This window comes from Pinus tabuliformis, chromosome 6 (genome assembly GCF_031772625.1).
Source record: "Pinus tabuliformis cultivar Carrire ecotype Pingquan chromosome 6, CPIR1, whole genome shotgun sequence".
Lineage (NCBI taxonomy): Eukaryota > Viridiplantae > Streptophyta > Pinopsida > Pinales > Pinaceae > Pinus > Pinus tabuliformis.
Window position 1 is genome coordinate 1,120,376,189 of NC_142292.1, and position 22,762 is coordinate 1,120,398,950.

General features: G+C 40.2%; 2 protein-coding genes across 6 annotated transcripts in view; both read left to right on the plus strand.

Moving 5' to 3' along the window:
• The window catches only part of LOC149262811 (methionine--tRNA ligase, chloroplastic/mitochondrial-like), a 440,349-nt gene that overhangs the window by 307,717 nt on the left and 109,870 nt on the right, over nt 1-22,762 (plus strand). The gene's annotated exons all lie outside the window — the stretch shown is intronic.
• LOC149262812 (uncharacterized) lies at nt 20,561-21,640 on the plus strand. The gene is made up of 2 exons (XM_089386560.1): nt 20,561-21,135; nt 21,258-21,640. Exons 1-2 carry the CDS (start codon nt 20,677-20,679, stop codon nt 21,459-21,461), a joined length of 663 nt encoding a protein of 220 aa, XP_089242686.1. The 5' UTR covers nt 20,561-20,676; the 3' UTR covers nt 21,462-21,640.

Genomic DNA, 22,762 nt, shown 5'->3' on the forward strand with positions numbered 1-22,762 from the left:
ACAAAAATTAACACTCCTCTTAGCGAGGAAGGTGTTCTTCTGTCTTTCTCCCGTAACAACTTCCCTCACACTGCTGGTGTTTGACATCTGTAGCAATCTATCACTATCCATCAAGCCACTGTGCATACTTTGCTTCATTTTCTAACCCTGTTGCTGAACCATCTTGCATCTGCACTGTTGCTGACAATTGATCCCAACCAGGTAGCTAATGTCGTCTAGGGATACCCTGAATGAAAGTTGCCCATTCCTAGGTGAAACTGTTGAGATTTATACGCACTAGCTCACTGTCGGGAGATGTCTCTCCAACTACTGCAAGCTCATCTCAGACATTCTGAATTCTGGTGAGATAAGGAGTTACTCCCTCTCCTTTTTGCATCCTATTAGTCCTTAGCTTTTCCTTAAAAGACATCTTCCGGTTCTTGGAAGGATCTTGGAAAAGCTTTGCAACGACATCCCGCATCTCTGTGGCAGTATTCTTGCCAGATAGATGCGGAACTATATGTTCTTGAACTCCATTGAGGATCATCCTCTTTGCCTTGGCCATCTCCTTATTGTAGTTCTCTAATTGTTGCTAACCTGTAGGTACGACTACAACATTCTTTGCATACGTCTTTAGACCATACTTGTCTAGAAGGAAAGTCATTTTGGCTTTCCAGACACAATAATTCGATGCCCCTTTGATCCTATCCTAATCTCGGAGTCCTGTTGAGGCCATCTCTGTAGAAATTCAAAACTGGGAAATAAACAAGGGTCTCCTCCCTTTCCTGCTCGACCTTTCTTTGCTACTCGCACTCCCTGTGGAAATGCGCAAATCTGATTTTGCTTGCTTTTAGATGTCCCTTCTCCAATATTCACTCTTCCTGCTGCCTCAACTGGGAAACTTGCTCAACTTTTTGGGAGTCTCGCGGAATTTGGCAAACGATCTGCTACTCCTAAAGCTTGCACTGATGGAATGGCAAAACTACTATAGCCTACCGCAACTGGAAATCATGGATTTCCTCTTGAAAACTAGATCTGGAAACCCTCTAAGAAATTCTAGAAATTCCTCTTCAGTGTACCTTTCTCTTCCACCCGGTGCTAATCTCCTGCTACAAAATTGCTGCAAAATCAACTGCGTCTAGATCTGCTCGACGAACTAATTGATATGCTCATCGAAACTACTTCCCCGCAAATCCTTTGCCTACAAATATTTGCTTCTAAGGCTGATTCGAATTTATCTGTAGGCTGCAAATGAAAATTGAACTCTCCGCCTCTACAATTCTCACTATTGGCTAGCCTTTGTGCTGATTAGAGAAATTCTGCCCAAAAACTCTCTTTGAAGCTGCAAAATTTCTTCTTCACTTCTGATTTGTCTTCAAACTCTATCTAATACCATGTGAAAATTCCTTGAAATGAAACAACTTGAATTTATTCTTCTAACTGATTAATTATGCAGTTTATTTGTTACGCCAAATGACAAATAAATCACACTACAATTTCTTCACAATAGTATTATGCCGCAAAAAATAAATAGGGAGATGAGAAAATAGATGCACACGCATAATAAAAATGACACCAAAATTTTTGGACAAAAGTCCCTAAAAAAACCCAACTGGGAAAACTGGTGCAACAGATGAGGGTTTATTTTATTATATGCAACAACAAAATCTGAGTACAATATCTAGATGCCCAAACTGGCAATCCTCAACAAAATAATCTGGCCAAAATATTTGTGGGACAATTTGTCTCACTCCACATCTGATCCAGCTCTAGAAGCTAGCTCTACTGGCTGCTCGAATTGGCCCTACATGAGCCACTGCGTAGTGCTTGTGCATGAAGCGACAAAACTTATAGGTGTATGTGCTTTTAAATTTAAATACACAATGTATTGTAAGTAATATTCTTATTACTAAGATGAATGTACAAGAGTATGAATGTTACAATGAGGGCCTTCTTTATATCCCTAGGCAGGTGTCCCTTTATGAACGGTCACGTCCTTATGGACATACCTCTTCCCTAACTATTCACTAATTAATCACTTTTTATGATGTGTTATTATTATTTATATTTACATTATTTGTATCTATATTTTATTCATAACATTGCCCCTTTCTTCGAAAAGCTTTGTCCTCAAAGCTTGTTGTTGATAATTTCCTTAATTTGCATACGTCATTTCTAGCATATGTAATCCGTCATTAGTAGCTTTCTCGGCACGAGCTTATCCATTCTCATTTTTCAATTCATTATATATATATATTAAGTAACTTATAAAAAAAATATTATAATATAACCTTATAATAAAGTTAAATTATAATGATTTTATAAAGAACTTTATAATTTGTTAGAGTTATTAGTTAAATTATATATATATATTTTTATATATATGCCAATAGTTGCCTTCAGGATTTGTATGAACATGTCCGTCCTGACAGATGCATTCTGCCTACCATATGGTTGTGATAGATGCCTTAAGTGTAGTTTGACTGCTCCACATGAATTTCAAATGCTTCTCGTGGCAATAAGTTACTACAATATAATGAAAATTCAGGCGGCAAACATTTACATTTTCACTTTCCAGGAATCAAATTGGAACTTCTGCACCTCGCAAATGCTCTCCTCTGACATTCATGGCATGTAAGTTCCGCGAGAGTTGCAGAACAACCACAAAGATATCGTGCTCATTTATTTCCAAACACTTTATTTTGTTATACAACCAAATTTTCCGTTCGACTTTCCCCGAAGGCTTAGGTAGCTTGAATGGATGGAATTGATGGGTGTGCGCAGGGATATTTGTGTCATGGATGACCTGGAAATTGGTTGGGACTAGTGAAAATTTTTCTACAGATTGTTCATTTTGAGAGTGTCACCCAGCAGGTGGAAATCGTGGGTATTGTTGTAGAGGAGGTGCATTCTGAAAATGTGGCCTAACGTACGGGAATGTTGCAAGTTCTTGTACTTGGGGTGCAGGTTGAGATTGGCATGCTAGGATTCGGTGGCAAGCTTGGAGGCGAAAATCGATCATATCGACCATGAAAGGTGGATGCTAAAATATGCAACTGCGGTAAAATTCCACTTTGGACTGCTCATTTGATGGAGATAATGATTGCATTGAATTCTCCTTTTCGAGAGGACCAAAATTGACCTAAAGATCACTCAAATCGAATAAGGGAAAGTGTACTTATGAAGAAAAACCCACAGGTGCATATTTGATAAGGTCGGCCCTAAAGCATATTGGACACCCTTTGAAGGCTATAAATACAAGTGACCTCAACCTCATTTTGATACAATCATGAGACATTCTTGTTGATTTGGGGTAGCATCGGATGTGCTCTAGCCACAAAATTTGGTGGAGAGGTTGGGGTACATGAGATCTCCAATACCCAAAAGGGGTTTGGGCAGATTCTAAACAGATTAGGAGATATAAAATAATTAATATTTTTAATGGAGTCCCTAAGTCTAAACCTAGGAAAAATAAAATATTAATGTGTATTAATATGAATCTGTGTTAGAATGGTTCAAAAGACATGGATCAACCCAGATCTAATCTTAGTCGTTGATTAGGGACTTAATCTCGGCCGTTGAGATGTCAACAGGATAAGTATAAGAGGAGGCTTGAGGGTCACTTGGAGAAGCACACCAGATGATCAGTCATTCTATTCTAGAGTGGGTTTACTAAGAGAGATAGAATCAGTGATCGGGAGAGCAACTGAGGGTCATTGAGTACAGAGAAACAGAGAAGGCAGAAATTGTGCCGGGAGAGCAGCGCAACCACCAAGGAGGGTGACATAGAGCCAGAAAGGGCTCATGCAGAGCCACGCAGAGGCAGCCAAGTGTTGCACAGAGCACCAAAGGGGTTAGTGCAGCTGACGCAGAGGCTCCCAGAGATGACGCAGGGCCTCCTAGGGCTGGCGTAGGCCAAGAAACATTGACGCAAGGCCAACATGAGACAGAAAGGGGTTGACGCAGTCCAGATTGGGCAGACGCTGCGGTTGCAGGAATAGTTTTGTGCTGAAGAGCTGCCAGAAGGATTTTCCGGGGTTTCAGCTTGGAGATTTCTCTCAAACTGTGAGGTATAGATGCTAAGGAAATTCTTTGTTGGGTAGGCCAGTTTCGGCACCCAGATTGTACTCTGATATTGCTTAATAAGAAAACCCTCAGATAGTTGCACCGGTTTTCCCGCATTGGGTTTTTCTGGGGACATTGGTCCAAAAATAATGTTGTTATGTGGTGTGTTTGTTCTTGTTTCTTTTAGTTGCTGATCTGTAATATGTTGAGCATGCACTGGTGTTTATTTTCAGTATTTACTTTGTAAATAACTTGTTAAAAAAAATAACAGGTAGGTAGGAATAAATCAGAAAAAGTGCGTGAAGGGTTTCTAAACTAAGTAAACTTAGAAACTTCAACAATTCTTGTATTCTCTTTCTTGGTTTTTGGCTCGCACAGGTTTGAGGCACGTTCTTGGAGGAATGGGTTTGCTCAAAAACAAAATTGTAGGGTCCGAAGCTTGCATCAGGCATGACACAGGAAGAACTCAACCACAGTGACATGCTAACCAACTCATCTGTGCGACTGGAGCTTTTCAGTCGCACGCTCAACATCTCCCTGCGATCGACATCTAGGGTTTTTGAGTCTCAGTTGCAGACTATAGTTGTTGGATTATAGGCTACAAGGAGTGACTGGAACCTTCCTCATTGCACGCATGTCTCCTCCTCCATGTGACCAGGACCTAAATAATGAAATTTTAGCTATCTGAATATTTCACTGAATGACCCCAGTGTTTGACAGTTGACCGCAAATAGGGACAATTCATTACAGGGTCCAGAATCAGAATTTTGAGTATAAGCATTATTGGGTTCATTTCATGGATATTGTGTAGTTGTTTTTGCTGATAGTTGTATGGATGAAGATATGGATCATTGTACTCTCTTTTGCTAAATCATTCGATGACAATCTAATAAGAAGAAGAATTTGAAAGGGTTTTACCCATAGTGGGTTTGGCCCATTCTTCGACCAATCCTAGTGTCTCAATATGTGAATACTTTTCTTCTATTGATCCTTTATGTTCCGCTGCATGATGATGATGATATTGTTCTTTCTACATAATTGCATATGTTGTTGAATAATGTAAATCTGAATAATGTTATGATGTTATGGGGTGAATTTAATGTGTTAATGAAGAAATGCAATTATCAAAGCAAAGAACAATATAGCCCTAGGAAAAATTAACATGGTATCAGAGGTGTGCTGAAGAAAAGTCATGGAGATCATCCATACGATAACACCATCAATGGATGCAAGATAGGATGGTGGAGACCTAAAAGAAATCTAGGGTTTGAAGGAAACCCTAGGCAATTTGTTTATTAGGGTTTGATGGTTAGGGTTTGAGAGAAAACTTGGTTTATGGTAAGGATTTGAGATATGAAATCTAGTAACCCTAGCATGGTCGATATGAAGATGCTCAAGCACTTGTGACGGATTTGATGAAGCCCTAGCTGGGATAATTTCTATTAGGCCTGGTTGCTAATGAAGTTGATTAATATATATCGAAGGCAACAAATGGACAATGGTCAATGATGGCTTTTGAAGGTTGGTTCAAGAGGGAGATGATTACCTTTTGTCGAAGATAAGTACTTTTCGATTTATGGTGCTCCTTTATGTCTCTACTATTGTTTAGTCTTATGAATCTAATTATTGTTTTGATCATTACTTATACTTCCTGCATGTATCCTTGAGTATTTAGATGCATCTATTTTGATGAGATATGATAAGTGGATCCTTCTTGAGGATCATCTAAGATGCAGGAAAGATGGCAAGTATAGGAAGAGAAGAACTAGTAAAGAGGCACTTGATGAAAAGGTGACAAAGTGCTATAGCTGGCCGATGTAAAATAAGAAGGTGCACAGGTATCTAAACACTACAAGGTATGTATGGTATTATTTCATTGTTATGTTTTAGCTGCAATATGGATGGCAAGGTAAGCCCGAAGGTATGATGGGTATGTCATCTTCACAAATGGCTTATGCATGCATATGAAAGTGATTTGGATTTATGGTACTTATGATGAAATATTGCACTTGGTAGTGAACAAGTATCTTATCTTTTAGATATGATGAACTTCTTGACTCTATAAAGCCACTTAATATTGATCTTTATATATTGTTATACTTGATGTTTGGCTAACTGTAACATATATAATTTTGATTATCTTGATCCCATAAAGAAGGTTAGCACCTTGATTCTAATAAATGGTAACTTGATAATATTGACAATGTTTGGTAACCATGATAATAGAAGTGAAACAATGAGATTGATACTTAGGATCTTTTGTTGACCGTGGTTATGTTTTGATGTGCGTAGCAATTATGGCATATGGTAAAAATTGAATGCCCTGACGTGATGGATTGAGTTGTTATCGTGATTCTTGAAGTATACTCCTATTATCTATTAAACACTAACCTTTGATGAAAGATTGATGCCATATGTGATATACAGATCTATTAATGCATGACAATATTATAGATAGGTTGATAACTTGAATGAAGATGACTGAAGTGGTTTCCCATTCAGACGGAGAATCTCTCTATAAGATCCTTACCCCTATTATCATTTGCATTATATGTATAGAAGATTCCTTATTGTTGAAGTAAGATTTATGGATATGAATAGAAAATATCTGACATTGTTGGTCTGTAGTAAGTTTTGATCTGAGAAGAGAGAGTTTTCAATTACTCTAAATCTCAATCGCACGAAATTAAGCTTACAGGTGCGACTGTAGCCTCTTAGCCGCATGAAAGCAAGCTTACAGGTGCGACTGTAGCCTCTTAGCCGCACGAAAGCAAGTTGAAGGATGCGACTATAGCCTTTCCACTGCAAGGAAGAAGACCTATGGGTGTGGTTATGCCTACAAGAAAGAAAAATGAAGTTTTGTGCATGAAATCAGAAGTTCACGTGAACGATATCAATCCTAAATGTTAAAATATGAAACTACGGTCAAATTCCATCTTGGACAACTCATATGATGGAGATGATGATGGCATTGAATTCCTCTTTTTGAGAGGACCAAAATCAACCTAAAGATCACCTCATTTGGACAAGCAGAAGTTGGATTTTGAATTTTTGTACCCACACATGCACATTTGGACAAGTCAGCCTCAACATCAAATGGACATTATTGGGCATCCATGAAAGCCTATAAATACAAGTGACCTAGAGCTCATTTGGACACCAACCAAGCATCTTCTCTTCTTTCTGGATTGGCTCGCACAGGTTCGACGGAGGAAGCTCGCATAGGGTCAGGTCTGTGGCTTGTACGGATTAGGGTTTTTGTTTTCTGGTTGCTCACATGTCACTGGGCTAAATCAACCACAGTTGCACGCTTATAGAGGCCAACAGAGTGATTGGGAAGCTACAGTCGCTCACATGTCAACCTAAAGGGAGCGACTGGGGTTTTGAGCTAGGGTTTCGCATTTGACTAAAGTTGACCACAGTCAACCAAAAGTTGAAGGGTTTCTCTCTATACCACAGTGACTTTGGAAGTTTGTTTCAGATTTGTATTGGGTTATTTTGCTAGATATTGTATTGGGCTCATTGTACTCTTTATTGAACATTTTATGACAATCTAATAGAAGAAGAATTTCAAAGGATTTTCCCCCTTGTGGGGTTTTTCCTTGGTCTTTGACCAAACCTGGTGTCTCTTGTTGATGTGCTGATTGTCTCCTTTGTCATTTCATTTATTGTTCTATCTTCAATTACTATTGATGAATGAAAAGACTAATTGTAATTGGAAATATTGCTAATTGAAGTGTGGAATTGGGCTAAAGTAATTGATACAACATAGAACAATTTGAAAATTAACACTACAGTCATGGAGCAGACAACATAAAGTTTTATGAGCAGGGAAGTTTGAATGTTTGACTTACTATAATATGAATATGTTAAATAAGCTTGTGCTTGCAGGTGACCAGGATATGCGTGTCATTATGATTTAACCACCGAGGCTTGTTTATCATAGTATTTGATAACAATTGCAAGTATTTGACTAGATTTGGTTGATTGATATAGATAAACAGTGAGTGTCTGGAGTTTTGACATGATGCTTGATAACGATTTAGAACTTTGACTTGATGATTGAGATATGTTTTGGACTATAGATCTCACTGTGATAGTAAATTTGGGATTTGACCCGATGACTAATGATTTGATTTGACGACTGATGAATTTCTTTAATAACAATTGGGCATAGTGACTTTCAGTGAATTATATTGGTATTCTATTGACATCATTAGCTTTGACACATTGTTTGAAGAATAAACAATTGTGATTCAATATGAAGTAATCTCACAATAAATGGATGGAACCCGCATGACTTATTCTCGGTGTATGTGTTTGCATCTAGTGACTTATATTATGATCATGAGGACGACTTGATGAAGTTTGATATTGCTTGGTAAATGACAACTTGTTGGCATGATAATAGATAAAGTCACAACTTGATATTTGGATGAGAGCTCTACTTGTCACCTGGTCTTACGAATTTGATACTGTAATATTGATAATTTTGATATTAGTTTTGATCAGGCTCCTAAACTTTGATAAGCTGAGTTAGTTAATTTGATTGTACAATATTGATTTATGTAAGGCTGAGCATATTGGTTTGGAAAAGTATTATGTTTGCAAAAAGCATTGTATGAAGTAAGCTCCCCGAGCCTGGTATGTCCGCATTGACAAGTGAAGCCGGGATGATGTGTTGACCCAAACCTCTACTTCTAAAGGGTCCAAGTTATGTCTTTGATTTTGGTTTTATATATTGATGGTCTACTCTTGATAGGTAATGAGCCTCTGATGATCAAAGTAAGATGGAGATGGATTTTGAAGCTCGAAATATTGAATCATGGCATGATGAATCGATTTCTGAAGTTTGGAAAAGAAAAGTCTATATTGCAAAGCTATTGAAGAATTTTTGGGAAGTGGAAATGCAAATCCTTGGACACTCCAATTGAATTTCAAAGGTTATGAAGAGACATTGTTGAACTTGACTAGGCAACCGACAGTTGATTGAAGCATTAATGTTTCGTTTGAACACCCATCTGTATTCATATATGTTGAGCATAAAACCTGAGTCAATTCATGATTGAGTCGTTTCATACACATTGAGTTTCCTCCGAGCACCCTTCGAGATATTTGCATGAGATGAACAATTTATGATCTAAGATATTCTTCCTGTGATATGTGACTGAATGGATATGCTGATGATGATTGGGATCATTATTAACAAACACATTTGGATGTTGCCTTAGTTTGAGATTTGTCATGATGTCTTGGATGAGTAGTTCGTAGTTTTAGGCACGACTAAGGTTGAGTACAAGCCAAGATGAAAAGGGCTTCTTAGAAAGTTGTTTGGGCAAGTTCTGGATATGAATGGATACATTATGATGACAAAGAATGGGAACCGATTGGAAAATATACTCAGCTGGCACTGTTGTACAAGATAAGCTTAGGCTTGTGGTTGATACCTTTGTGAGAGGGAGGATGACTATGGTATCATTTTTTTATGATATGCATATTTTGTTCTAATATGATATTTGATTTGATGTCTTATATGAACGAGAGATTGTTGCCATTGAGACATGATGATCATCATATATGAGCACAATAATATACTGTTGATCTACAGAGAGCATCGCTAATCGAGGACACTGAGCCAACTCCACCCCCCTTGTTTGAGCTCTCAGGGTGAGGAATTGAGATAGAGGGCTCTTGGGGTTGAGGGATCTCTGGACAATAGGGTTGTATATGTTGCTCCCCTATTTGTTACCCATAGGATTGGAGATGTTTCTCCCCTATCTTGGTCACTGCAAAGTATACCTCAGTTAGCATGATACCCACAAGCTCGGCTTATTGGTATTACCGCTCCCTGTTTGGCCAACGGGTTGAGAGTGTACTTGGGGTTGTATAGCCCAAGCTGATTATGATGCAGGTGTTCTACCAGATGACTCTTGAGGGTCATTTTTGGGAAGATCGATAGGCAATAGGATGTTGATTTCTAGTAGCATCAGATGTTCTCTAAGTCTCAAGTTAAAATTGGCAACTAGGGCCAAACTCCATGTGGGTCATCTTATTCATGGCTAATAATATTTTTATTAGATTCCTCTCGTCGAGAGGTGTAGGATTGATCTAAAGATCATCCGATTCCGATAAGTATTTATGGAGATATGAATTTATTTCAATTATGGAATAATTATCAAGCCGACCAGCAACTCATGTAGGCTCAAAAGCCCAATAGTGGCATCTATTCAATCATCAAAATTTGTTTATAAATATAGGAAGTCTTTTCCTCATTTGGATACACTCATCTCATCACATCTCTCTCTCTCTCTCTCCTGTGCAGAAAAGAGGCTCTTCTCCAATTGCGCGGAGACTCTTCTCTCACACGTGTGGAAGGAAGGATGCAGATTTAGGGCTGCAACTGCAGATCGGAAATTTGACCAGCGTTGACCATCTTTCTCGCTCTCAGAACTGTGCTGTAGGTGGAATTGACTCTCCTCAGAAGGCCACATTTTTTGGTGAAGGAATCAAGCCGATCCGACGGTTGGTTTGCAAGATATTGTCTGCCCTAGTTGAGGGATAATCTAGGGTTTGCTGCTGCTGATGTAAATCAGATTTTTGTACTATTTCTCTCTGCTGAATTATTGAAGATAAAACAAGATTTGGTCAAAGGGTTTCCCCATATTGAGGTTTGTCCTTGGCTAGCCGCCACATCTTGTGTCTCTTGTCTTGGCTTGTTTTCTGTCGATCGTTTAATGTTCTATCTGCACTTTACTTAATATACATGTGATTGCTAATCTGTGGATTATAATAACAAAAAGAAGTAAACTGCTCTAAGCATAAAACATACCATAACTTAACATGGTATTAGAGCTGAGGTGAAGACAAAGCCCAAGAAGAGCAAGAGCAATCATCGAAGAGAAGATTGGCAAGGCTATCCTAAAAGGAACTATGGGGTCCTCAACACTCTTCCCTGCCGAAGACAAGCTCCATGAGAAGTTTGACTATCACAGATGGAAGATGTCTCTCGATCTAACCTTAGAAGATCAAGGAGTGTTGGACCATGTGAGAGGCAATATTGTTGAGCCTCCATCAAATGCACCTGCTGCTGCCAGAAACAAATGGAAATCCCGCGAAGTCAAAACAAAGAAGATCATCCAGGACTCTATCGACAAGCACTTGGTGGCCTACATCTCCGACCTGAACACCTCCAAGGAAATCTACGATAGACTGGTGAGTTTATTTAAAGTTAATGATGCAAATCAAGTCTTGTTTCCTAGAAATAAGCTGAAGGAAATTAAGAATGGCAAAGATGAGAGTATGCCACATTGCCAGCATACTTCTTAAGAATCACCGAGATCAGGAACGATCTCCTATCTACTGGGGAGATTATTACTGATAGGGAAATGGCACTCACGACTCTTGGAGGATTACCATCCGAATGGTACGTGTTCAGGACTACTATTCTCAACAATAATGTAATTCCTAGTTTTGAGGAATTAATGGCAAGATGCATTCAAGAAGAAACAAGGATAGAAGAGCAAGAAATGCCCATGCCTAAAGGTCTTCTTGCTGCCTTTTCTTCTCATGCTAAGAAAAGAAATAATTCCGGGACTAAATAAAAAAGAAAGACTGGACCTAAGGGTGGAAAAAAAGGACGATGTTACATTTGCGATAAAGCAAGTCACTATGCAAGGGAGTACCCTGATAGAAGGGACTCACGCCGGGACGATGATCAAAATCCCTCTCATGGCAATCAAAGGAATGGAAAATCTAATAGCATAGGTAAAAGGAGTGCTGGAAATCAAGGAAGAGGACAATCATTCAAGAAGGCTAGAAATTCCAGGTATGAATCTAACACTGTTGACAATGAGCAAGATGAATATTATCTACTAGCTCCTCTGTCTACCTCTGCTCCTTCGGACTCGCTGGGATTTGGCTTATTGATAGTGGTGCCTCAAGGCACTTCACTGGTTACAAAGAAGTTATCCATAATCTGATAGAGAAAGAAACTAACCTGGAAATTGTCCTTGGAGATAATATGAAATATCCCGTGAAAGGTGTAGGCAATGTCTCTCTTAAATTGAATCAAGGTAATAGTAATACCATCCACCTACAGGATGTATTATATGTACTTGACCTCAAAAAGAACTTGGTGTCCATCTCGGCAACGGAAGACAAAGGCTACAAGGTGACCTTTAGCGATGGCAAGGTACGTGTATGGCAAAACAATGTTAAAGATGCCTTCACTCTTGGGTTTTGAGTTGATTCATTATATTAGGTCGGAGGAAGTCCACTAGGTGTCATGTCTTGTGACACATCTCAAGCCTTGATCAAGAATCAAACCGAAAAGAAGATCAAGATCTTAAGGACTGATAATGGGACTGAATATGAATCTAACAAGTTTCATGACTTTTGTAAAGAGGCTGGCATTAAGAGGGAGACTACTACACCATATACTCCTGAACAGAATGGTGTGGCGGAAAGGAAGAACCGTATGATTGTGGAAGCTATCTGTGCCATGCTCCATGATCAAAGACTTCTGAAGTTTCTATGGGCCAAAGCTGCAAGCACCGTCGTATATACAAAACCGATGCCCTCAAAAGCATTGGGTTCCAAGACTCCTGAAGAAATGTTCACCTGTAAGAAACCTAATGTATCTCATTTTAGAATTTTTGGAAGCCCTATATATTTTCATGCGCCGAAAGAGAAAAGGAATAAATTGGGTGCATCTAGAAAGAAAGGAATCTTCGTGGGCTATGGTGAAAATACTAAGGGCTATAGAATCTATGTTGCTGGTCAAAGGGAAGTCGTGATTAGTCATGATATCACCTTTGACGAAGATATGGCTCTTAGCAAGGTGGACAATCTTCCGACTTTGAGGAACTCTCAAGAAGCCGACACCAGGGAACCGAAAGAAAAAGATGATGTAACAATGCCCGATGTGGATGAACCCATGGATCCTATTGATCCACCTGAGCCTTCATCTTCTAGGAAGAGGCCCTCTTGGCTTAGGGGGCTACTCAATGATGCTGAAGGACACATTTCACCCCAAGGAACCTTCCATGAAAGTAAGAAACCTAACAGGTATCAGGGATACCTGATCATCATGAGCACGATCATACAAAATGAGCCTTCATCATTCTCAGATGTCGTCAAGCATCAAGTATGGAAGGATGCTATGACCGAAGAATATGAGTCTATTATGAAGAATGATGTCTGGGAAGTAGTTCCCAGACCCTAGAACAAGACATTTGTCACTTCTAAATGGCTTTACAAGATAAAGTATGCAGCAAATGGAAGTACGGAAAAGTGTAAGGCTCGTTTTGTCACTCGTGGCTTCTCCCAGAAGGAAGGTATAGACTATGACGAGATATTTCCCCCTGTTTTCAGATATGCCACCATTCGCTCGATCATAGCCCTTGCGTCTTCAAGGATGGATCCTACATCAGATGGATGTCAAGACCGTGTTCTTGCATGGTTCGATCAAAGAAGAGGTCTACGTGGAGCAACTCGAAGAATTTGAGATGTATGGTCGAAAATCTCATGTATGCAGGTTGAAGAAGGCTCTCTATGGGCTGAAGCAAGCACCCCGAGCATGGTATGAGAGGATCAATAGCTACTTGATGAAGTTGGGATTCACTAGGAGTGACGCCGATCCTAACCTTTACTTTCAGGTTGAAGATGACAAACCTCTCATACTGGTGCTATATGTGGATGACCTCTTTCTAACAGGTGCAAATCCTCTCATTCACAAATGTAAGAGGGAGTTGGCTTCTGAATTTGAAATGAAGGACCTAGAACTGATGCACTATTTCCTAGGACTTGAAGTGTGGCCGAAGCCAGGGGAAATTTTCCTATCTCAAGGAAAATATGTGGTGAAGATATTGAAAAGATTTGGTATGGTAGACTACAAGCCTGTAACCACCCCGATGGAGCTTGACTTCAAGAAGTTAAGCGGTAGCGCTACAGGACCTGTTTTACAAAATGCTACAGAGTATCGACAGCACGTCGGAGCATTAATGTTCTTAGTGAACTCCTGTCTAGATATATGCTCTGCAGTCAACACACTAAGTTAACATATGGTTGAACCTCACCACATACATTGGATTGGTGCCAAGAATCTATTAAGATATCTTTGTGGCACAATTACATATGGGTTAAGATACATTGCCGGAGATGTGAGACTACTTGGATACACTGATGCTGATTGGGTAGGCAGTGTGGTGGATCGTAAGAGCACTTCTGGGTGCTGTTTCTCCTTGGGATCTGCTTCGATATCCTGGATGAGCAGGAAGCAGAAATTGGTGGCTTTAAGCACCGCCGAGGCAGAATATATTGCTGCTAGCATGGCCTCCTGTGAGGAAGTCTGGTTGCGAAAGCTCTTCAGTGAGCTGTTGGGATTTACATTGGATACCATCGTGATCCTATGTGACAACCAGAGTGTGATTCGTTTGTCAGAGAATCCCGTATTTCATGATCGCTCCAAGCATATCATATCAGGTACCACTATATTCGAGATATGGTGCAGCGAGGAGCAATAAGGCTCCAACATATCGGTACAAATGAACAGATCACCGACATTCTGACAAAGCCCCTAGGGAAGGTCAAATTCCTGACTTTCCGAAAACGACTTGGTGTCATTCAAAGACCCTCTGATGAGGGTCCTGTATGATGTATTGAGCTTTGGGAACTCCGGAGGGCGCAGGGTACTTCTTGGAGCGACATATGACCACAGGGTGACTCACCATCCCCTGGTGGTATACGTGACACCCCGTGGCGATTATGTAGCAGGATGATTAGTTCTCTTGTGAGGTCTGGATGATGTGTTCTCCATGATGAGTATGTAGCAGGATGATTAGTTCTCCTGTGAGGTCTGGATGATGTGTTCTCCATGATGAGTGTGTAGCAGGATGATTAGTTCTCTTGTGAGGTCTGGATGATGTGTTCTCCGTGACGATTTTGTAGCAGGATGATTAGTTCTCCTGTGAGGCCTAGATGATGTGTTCTCCATGGCGAATGTGGACAGGATGATACGCTCTCTTGTGGACAAGATGATTCGCTCTCCTGTGGACAAGATGATTCGCTCTCTTGTGGGACAGGATGATTCGCTCTCCTGTGGACAAGATTGATTAGTTCTCCTGTCGAGGCATCCTACCCATGCAGTCTGGGACTCATGGAAAGTACCTCTCATCTGATCAATGAGCAGGGAAATGAGGATAGGGACCATAGTAGTACCGCTGGACGCATCGCTGTATCTACCGTACTCCCTATGCTAGGATGACCTTCATTGATCTAGGACCAGTGGTAGGAGTTGTACCCACTATGACATTGACTTCGGGTCAGTTGAGGACTGGTCTAGGACCAGTGGTACACACTCTAAGGCTGACTTTGCGTCAGTGGAAGATGATACTAGTCTGGGACCAGTGGTAGGAGTTGTACCCACTATGACACTGACTTCGGGTCGGTTGAGGACTGGTCTGGGACCAGTGGTACACACTCTAAGACTGACTTTGAGTCAGTATGATACATCCTCGATCATTTCTTCTTCTTCATAATTTGGACAAAGCAGAGCAACGCAGAACAGAGCAGAGCAGAGCAAAGCAGGGGTCAAGCTGTATAGGGCAATGCATTTGATGGATGAATAGTAGCGATCGACAAACAAATTGTAGATGGAGTTCTCCGTAGTTGAGAGGGAGAGTTAAATTGGCAACTAGGGCCAAACTCCATGTGGGTCATCTTATTCATGTCTGATAATATTTTTATTAGATTCCTCTCGTTGAGAGGTGTAGGATTGATCTAAAGATCATCCGATTCCAATAAGTATTTATGGAGATATGATTTTATTTTGATTATGAAATAATTATCAAGCCGACAAGCAACTCATGTGGGCTCAGAAGCCCAACAGTTGCATCTATTCAATCATCAACATTTGTATATAAATACAAGAGGTCTTTTACTCATTTGGATACACTCATCTCATCACATCTCTCTCTCTCTCTCCTGCGCATTAAAGAGGCTCTTCTCCAATTGCGCAGAAAGAGACTCTTCTCTCACACGTGTGGAAGGACGGACGCAGATTTAGGACTGCAACTACAGATCGGAAGTTTGACCAGCGTTGACCATCTTTCTCTCTCTCAGAACTGCGTTGTACGTGGAACTGACTCTCCTCAAAAGGCCACATTTTTTGGTGAAGGAATCAAGCCGATCCAACGGTCGGTTTGCAAGATATTGTCGGCCCTAGTTGAGGGTTGATCTAGGGTTTGCTACTATTGATGTAAATCAGATTTCTGTACTATTTCTCTCTGCTGAATTATTGAAGATAAAACAAGATTTGGTCAAAGGGTTTCCCCATATTAGGGTTTGTCCCTGGCTAGCTGCCACATCTTGTGTCTCTTGGCTTGGCTTGTTTTCTGCCGATCGTTTAATGTTCTATTTGCATTTTAATTAAGGTACATGTGATTGCTAATTTGTGGATTATAATAATAAAAAGAAGTAAACTGCTCTAAGCGTAGAACATACCATAACTTAACAGATGAGGATCAAGCAGAAATGATCTTAGCCATTGATTAGCTTCTAATTTGGGTCATTGAATGTCAACGAGGAGATTATTTGAGGCTTGAGGGTCACTTGGAAAAACACACAGAGAGTTCAGAAGTTCGATTTTTTGAATCAGGGCAGAGGAGCTACTGGGACATTTTCGATAGTGAGCTATTGCAGTGAAGGGCAGGGATAGTTGGGTTGGAGAATCTTCTCTAGGACCTAGGATAAGCTGCAAAGAGGGGCCCACGCAAAGCTTGACGCTGAGCCAGAAGGGCTCACGCAGAGATTGGTGGGCAGATTGTTCTTATTTGGTGTCATTCTTAGGCCCTATTGTGGATTTCGTTACACTGATTCAGATGCTCCTAGTCTTGGAGAAATTTATGAGACCTTTGATAGCATGTTGGGTCGTGTGAAGGTAGCCATTCAGCAGAGGGAGCCCTCATTAGAGTTCTATACTTCCCAGATTCGACCCATCATTCAGCGTAGGTGGGATTGCATGAACACACCTTTGCACATGGCAGCATATGCGTTAAACCCAAAATGGTATGTTGAGAGACCTGGGAGGGTGCCTCCTATTGATGATCCAGAGGTAAAGAAAGGCTTCCTTGATGCAATTGCAAAGATGTATAGTGAGGAGGAGGGGTCAAAATTTTGAAGACAGTTTTTTCAGTTTGCATCTCTTAGTGGCCCCTTCAACACATGTGGTGCTCGGGCAGATTGCATAGATCTAGCCGAAGATGACTCGATTGGTTGGTGGAGGATGCATGGGGATGGTGCTCCAGAGCTCAAAGATCTAGCCATGCGTTTGTTGTCTCAGATTGCTAGTTCCTCTGCAGCAAAGAGGAATTGGTCCACATATAGCTTCATCCACTCTGTCAAGAGGAACAAGCTTACCTCTAGGAGAGCGGAGAAGTTAGTTGCTGTGCACAGTGCCCTACGTCTTGAGCATAAGAAGACACCTGAGTATTTGAAGGGACCAGCAACACGATGGGATGTTGATCCAGAGGATGATGCATAGGTAGATATGGAGGAGAGACTTGATGAGAGACAGATGGGGTTGGTTGGTGTGCCACTTAGCATGTTTGAGAATGCTAGTGATTTAGATTCAGATGGTGATATGGTTGATCCTGATTTATTCATGTAGCAAGTGGATGCAGAGACTAGCGGGGCATTACCTTGAGGCTTGACTCTTGAGCATTACCTTGGGGCATTACCTTCAGGCATATTTTGCATTATGCTTGTTTATCTTTTGATATGTTGATGTTCTCAGTTCTTATCATATGTGTTATCAGTTATTCAGATTCTCACTCTATAAAATTTTGACTCTTGATGTATCAGACTTGACTTTAATCTTTTATAATTCTATAAAATTTGGACTCTTGATGTATGATGTATCAGACTTTACTTTTATAATTTTATGTCAATATTGAATATTCGTTGTTCAATATTCAATGTTCATAGTAGGAAGTGGAACATCAATATGGTTTAAACTTTAAACTTTAATCATAATGTATGATTATAAATTAGAATTTTAAATTTATTATTTTATATGATATTATAAATTTAGATAATGTCAAATGATATTCATATCAATGATCATGCTCTGCAGCTTTTCAATTCAAACCAAATTGTCATAGTCGACTCAATTAATAAATTATATTTTATATTTATAAGTTTTTAAGACCCTGATCATAGTTGCAGGAATCGCCCCCCCCCGGATCCTAAGCCGGAATCGCGTCCCGTACGGAAGCGTTCCGGAACCTCCAGGCGAAGCGCGATTCCGGTTTTTAAAAACGATTCCTGGAAATTAGGTGGCGTTGCCCCGGATCCGCGCTTCGGAGGGCGCTTCGGGCATCCGGAAGCGCCACGCTTCGGGCCCGGAAGCGCACGCAACCCGAGCGCTTCGGAGGCGCTTCCGGAAATTTCCGCGCGGGTCGGTTTTAAACTTAAATTTTTTTTAAAGTTAACTTGAGTTTGCATTGAGGGGGTGGGTTAGGGTGAGGTTAGGGTGAGTTTAGGGTGAGTTTAGAAAAGAATAAAGCCCCCATTCTCTTCTCATTTTCTCACTTTGAGTTTATGAGAGTTGGAGAAGAGAAGAGAGGAGAGGAGAAGAGAAGAGAGGAAAGGAGAGGAGAAGAGAGGAGAGCTTGGAGGAGTGAAGAAGGAGGAGCTAGGAGAAGGAGGAGGAGCTTGGAGCAAGAGCTTGGAGGACTTCATCTACAAGAGCTAAAGAGGTAAGTTCAAACCCCAAACTCCCTTGTTTTTTTGAAAAAAAAATTGTATTTTTCTCCTCCCTCTCCTACTCTTTCCCATTGTTTCTACTTGCTCCTTTATTTACAGGTTGTCCACCACCTATATCCATATTCCAAGATGGTGTTCTTTTGGCTTCTATGTATCATTCCACTCTTGGTTTTAATGATGGCAAGGGTGAGGAATAGAGGGGAAGAGGAAGGGGATGAACTTGGTCCTAATAGTAGTGACCCAATGTATGATGAGGAGGAAGGGTTTGAAGAGGAAGAGGATGAACTTGAAGGGGACACTGAAGCACAAGATGGGAAAGGTACATCAACACCCTTGTGGAACTATGTGACCAAACTTGAAGGGGGAAAGGGTGGTGGATCTTACAAATTTGTGTGCCCTCATGGTTGTCATGGAGGAAAACCATATACGGGTTCATATACCCGTCTGAGGAGGCATCTTTGTGGGGTGCTGGACAGTGATGAAAAAAAGGGTTCTGTGGGGGTACAAATTTGCCCAAACATTTCAACTGAACAAAGAAAAAAATACATCCAAATAGAGATGGCTGCACAACAAAAAAACAAGAAACAAAAAACTCATTCTGAATCAAGTGCAACCTCTAAATTTGGTAGTTGCCCATCTCCTCATGGTACTTCTGCAACCTCTGGAGGTAGAAAAACAATAGGGGATTTCCTTAATGTTGCTGGGAGGGATGATGTGGATGGAAAGATAGTCCGTTTTCTTTGTGCTTGCGGTGTACCATTCAATGTGCTTCGCTCTCCCTATTGGCATGACATGGTAAAGGCCATCAATGAAGCCCCAAAAGGATACAAGGCCCCCAACTATGAGAAAGCTAGAACAATGTTATTAGAAAGAGAAAAAGCTAAGGTTCAAAGAGCTTTGACACGTTTTACACATGAGTGGGTGGATTCTGGGGTATCCATTGTATCAGATGGGTGGACAAATATTAGAAACCAACATTTGATAAATGTTCTTGGTGTTTCTTCTAGTGGTGCAGTATTTATTGCATGTCATGACTCCTCCTCCATCAGTGCAACTGCACAAAACATTGCAGATCTCCTATTGAAATCAATCAAAGATGTTGGTCCGAATAATGTGGTTCAAGTGATCACAGATAATGCAGCAAATTGTAAGGCAGCAGGAAAAATTATTGAGCGTACTCATCCACACATCTTTTGGTCTGGGTGCCTGGTTCACACATTGAACCTTTTGATGCATGATATTGTGAAACACAAAGATTGTGGGTGGATTGCTGAGGTTTACAGGAAAGGGAAGCAGCTCATTAAATTCATCACAGGGCATACAAGGGTAAACTACTTCTATGGCACTTACTCCAAGTTGCAATTGCTTAAAATTGCAAAGACAAGATTTGCTAGTTATTACCTCACCTTTAGGCGGCTAGTGAGGGTGAGACAAGCTTTAACTAATCTGGTGTGTGCTGAAACATGGGATGAAATTAACACTGACACAGATGGTGCTAATGTAGTCAAGGACACTGTTCTTGACAGTTACTTTTGGTCACAGGTTAAATATGTTTTGCAATTCACCAAACCAATTTATTACATGATCAAGTTTGCAGATTCAGATCGACCAGTAATTGGGGAGGTGTATGAGCAAATGGATAGCATGTTGGGGCAGATTAAAGACATTGTTGAGCCTAGAGATACCACCTTGTACAATTATATTCGTGTAGAGGTGCAAAACCGGTGGGAAATGCTAAATATTCCATTGCATGCATTAGCATATGTTTTGACACCTAAATACTATCATCCATCATGGCTTTCAACACCAGCACCTGGGGGGGGAAGCAGGAAAAAACCACACCAAGATAGAGAGGTTCACGAAAAATATATGGCTGCATTGAGTAGATTAATCCCTGATGATGAGGAGGCTGCATTGGTACGGAGACAGGTGAGCAACTATACGCTCAACACTGGTCCATTTGGGAGCATGCATGCAATTCAAGATCGAGAGCATTTTTCTGCTCTTGAGTGGTGGAACATGCATGGAGGGGGTACTCCACTTCTACAGAGTTTGGCATTGTGGGTGCTATCACAGGTGGTAAACACTTCTTCTGCAGAGAGGTGTTGGAGCTCTTATTCTTTCATCCACAGTGTTAAAAGGAACAGGTTGAATTTAGACCGGGCAGAGAGCTTGGTTTATGTTCATTACAACTTGCGATTGTTGTCCCATTACTGTGAAGATGCAAAGTCTAATAAAGACTTGTTGATTTGGGACAAGAATCCAGAGGAGCCCAATTTGGAGGATGGAGTGTTGCGACTAGAGCAATTAGAGGATGCTCTTATCCAGGTATGTCCATTGTGGTATGAATTTTCCAATTTTCCCTTATAAAGCATTTCTCTAATTCATGTTTTTAATTTTTTTGTTAACTAGTGTTTTTTTTTTTGCATGAATTTTTTGAGCGATTCTAGGATGATGATGACCGTGTTGATATGCCACCACCCCCACCCCCATCTGGTCCCTTGGTTCCTAGGTTCCATGGTTCAACACCAACAGCAGGGGGTTCTTCTTCATCAGTTCCAGTGCCACGACTTACACAGGGACCATCTTCTTCATTGCCACCACGTGGAGGCCCGCCATCACGTTCTATTTGTGGTGGAAGGAGGAGAGATTAGTAGATATATTCACAATCTACTTCTTTTTGTCATAGATTACTCATTAGACTTGTAGACTTGTGAATTTGAATTTTGAACCTTTTTGGCTTGGCGGTGACCAAGTGACATATTTTGTAAACATTATTATTTGAATTTTGGACATGACAAATGTTGACAGTTGCTCACTTGCTAGATAAATCATAATATGCTCTATGTTTTATGTTTTATAATATGCTTAAATGTTTTATGTTTTATAATATGCTTAAAAATTTGATGTATGTTTGTAATAGCTAGAATATAGATGATTGTTGTACATACTAGTAACTACAATGGAATCATGGATGCCATATCTATCTTGATTTATGCAAAAATATGCATGTTTTCATGTCTTCTACAATTAATTTGGTATTTGGGATGTTTGTTTTGAGTATAAATGCAAAAAAATATAAAAAAATATATATATAGCAGACGCTTCCGCGGACGCTTCGCTTCCTAGATTTTTGGAAAATGACGCTTCCGCGCTCCGCGCTTCCGCTTCGCGCTTCCGCTTCGCTCCCGCTTCATGCAACATTGGCCCTGATGCTCCCCCACGTTTCCTAAAAAATGGTGGGGAGCTTTTGCATAGGCCGCTCCCACGCCCCCTCGCTCCCTCGCCCCCTCGTCCCTGAACCTTGGTGGAACATTGGATATAACCAGTATATTTCAAAAAATGATGCCCAATTTTTATATTGGCAGGCAACCAAAGGATATGATTTTGTTATGCATGTCCATTTGTGTTTCTTCCATTGAGCATGTTGTCTTAGGAGATACCATATCTTTCTCTCTTCAACTCACCAAAGGTTTTATCATATTGCATATGATGGAAATGTAGGATTCAACATCAATAGTAATCCCATTCTTTCCCGTTGAATTTATTTCTTGAAGTTTGGTATTTACAAAGAAGAGAGTTTGATTACTAATTGAGAAGATAAATATGGTTAATGGCCTAGATAGTTTTTCACAGACCTGATAATCAATAGCTCTTTTATTGTTTCATTTTATGATTCCAAGGAGTTGATCAAGTATACTTTTGTGATCCAAACAAACTAATTTGTGCTTGTAATCTTACTCTTGAAATTAGAAAGAAATAAAGGGTGTATAGAAGTTAATCTTCCAATTACCGAGGTCTTTGATTAGCTTGTTTTATTAATATGATTGAATTTAGAAGAGATGTATGATATCTTGTCATTTCTTGCAAATTTTAGAGTCTGATTGGCAATTTGGGAAATTCTACTTTTTCTTGTCCACATTCAAGTAAATAATTAAATTTATGCTTCCTTTGT

Coding starts and splice junctions, on each gene's coding strand:
- LOC149262812 (XM_089386560.1), top strand. CDS start 20,677: ATGGCTGCATTGAGTAGATTAATCCCTGATGATGAGGAGGCTGCATTG. Junction 21,136..21,257: donor TAGAGGATGCTCTTATCCAG/GTATGTCCATTG, acceptor GAGCGATTCTAG/GATGATGATGACCGTGTTGA.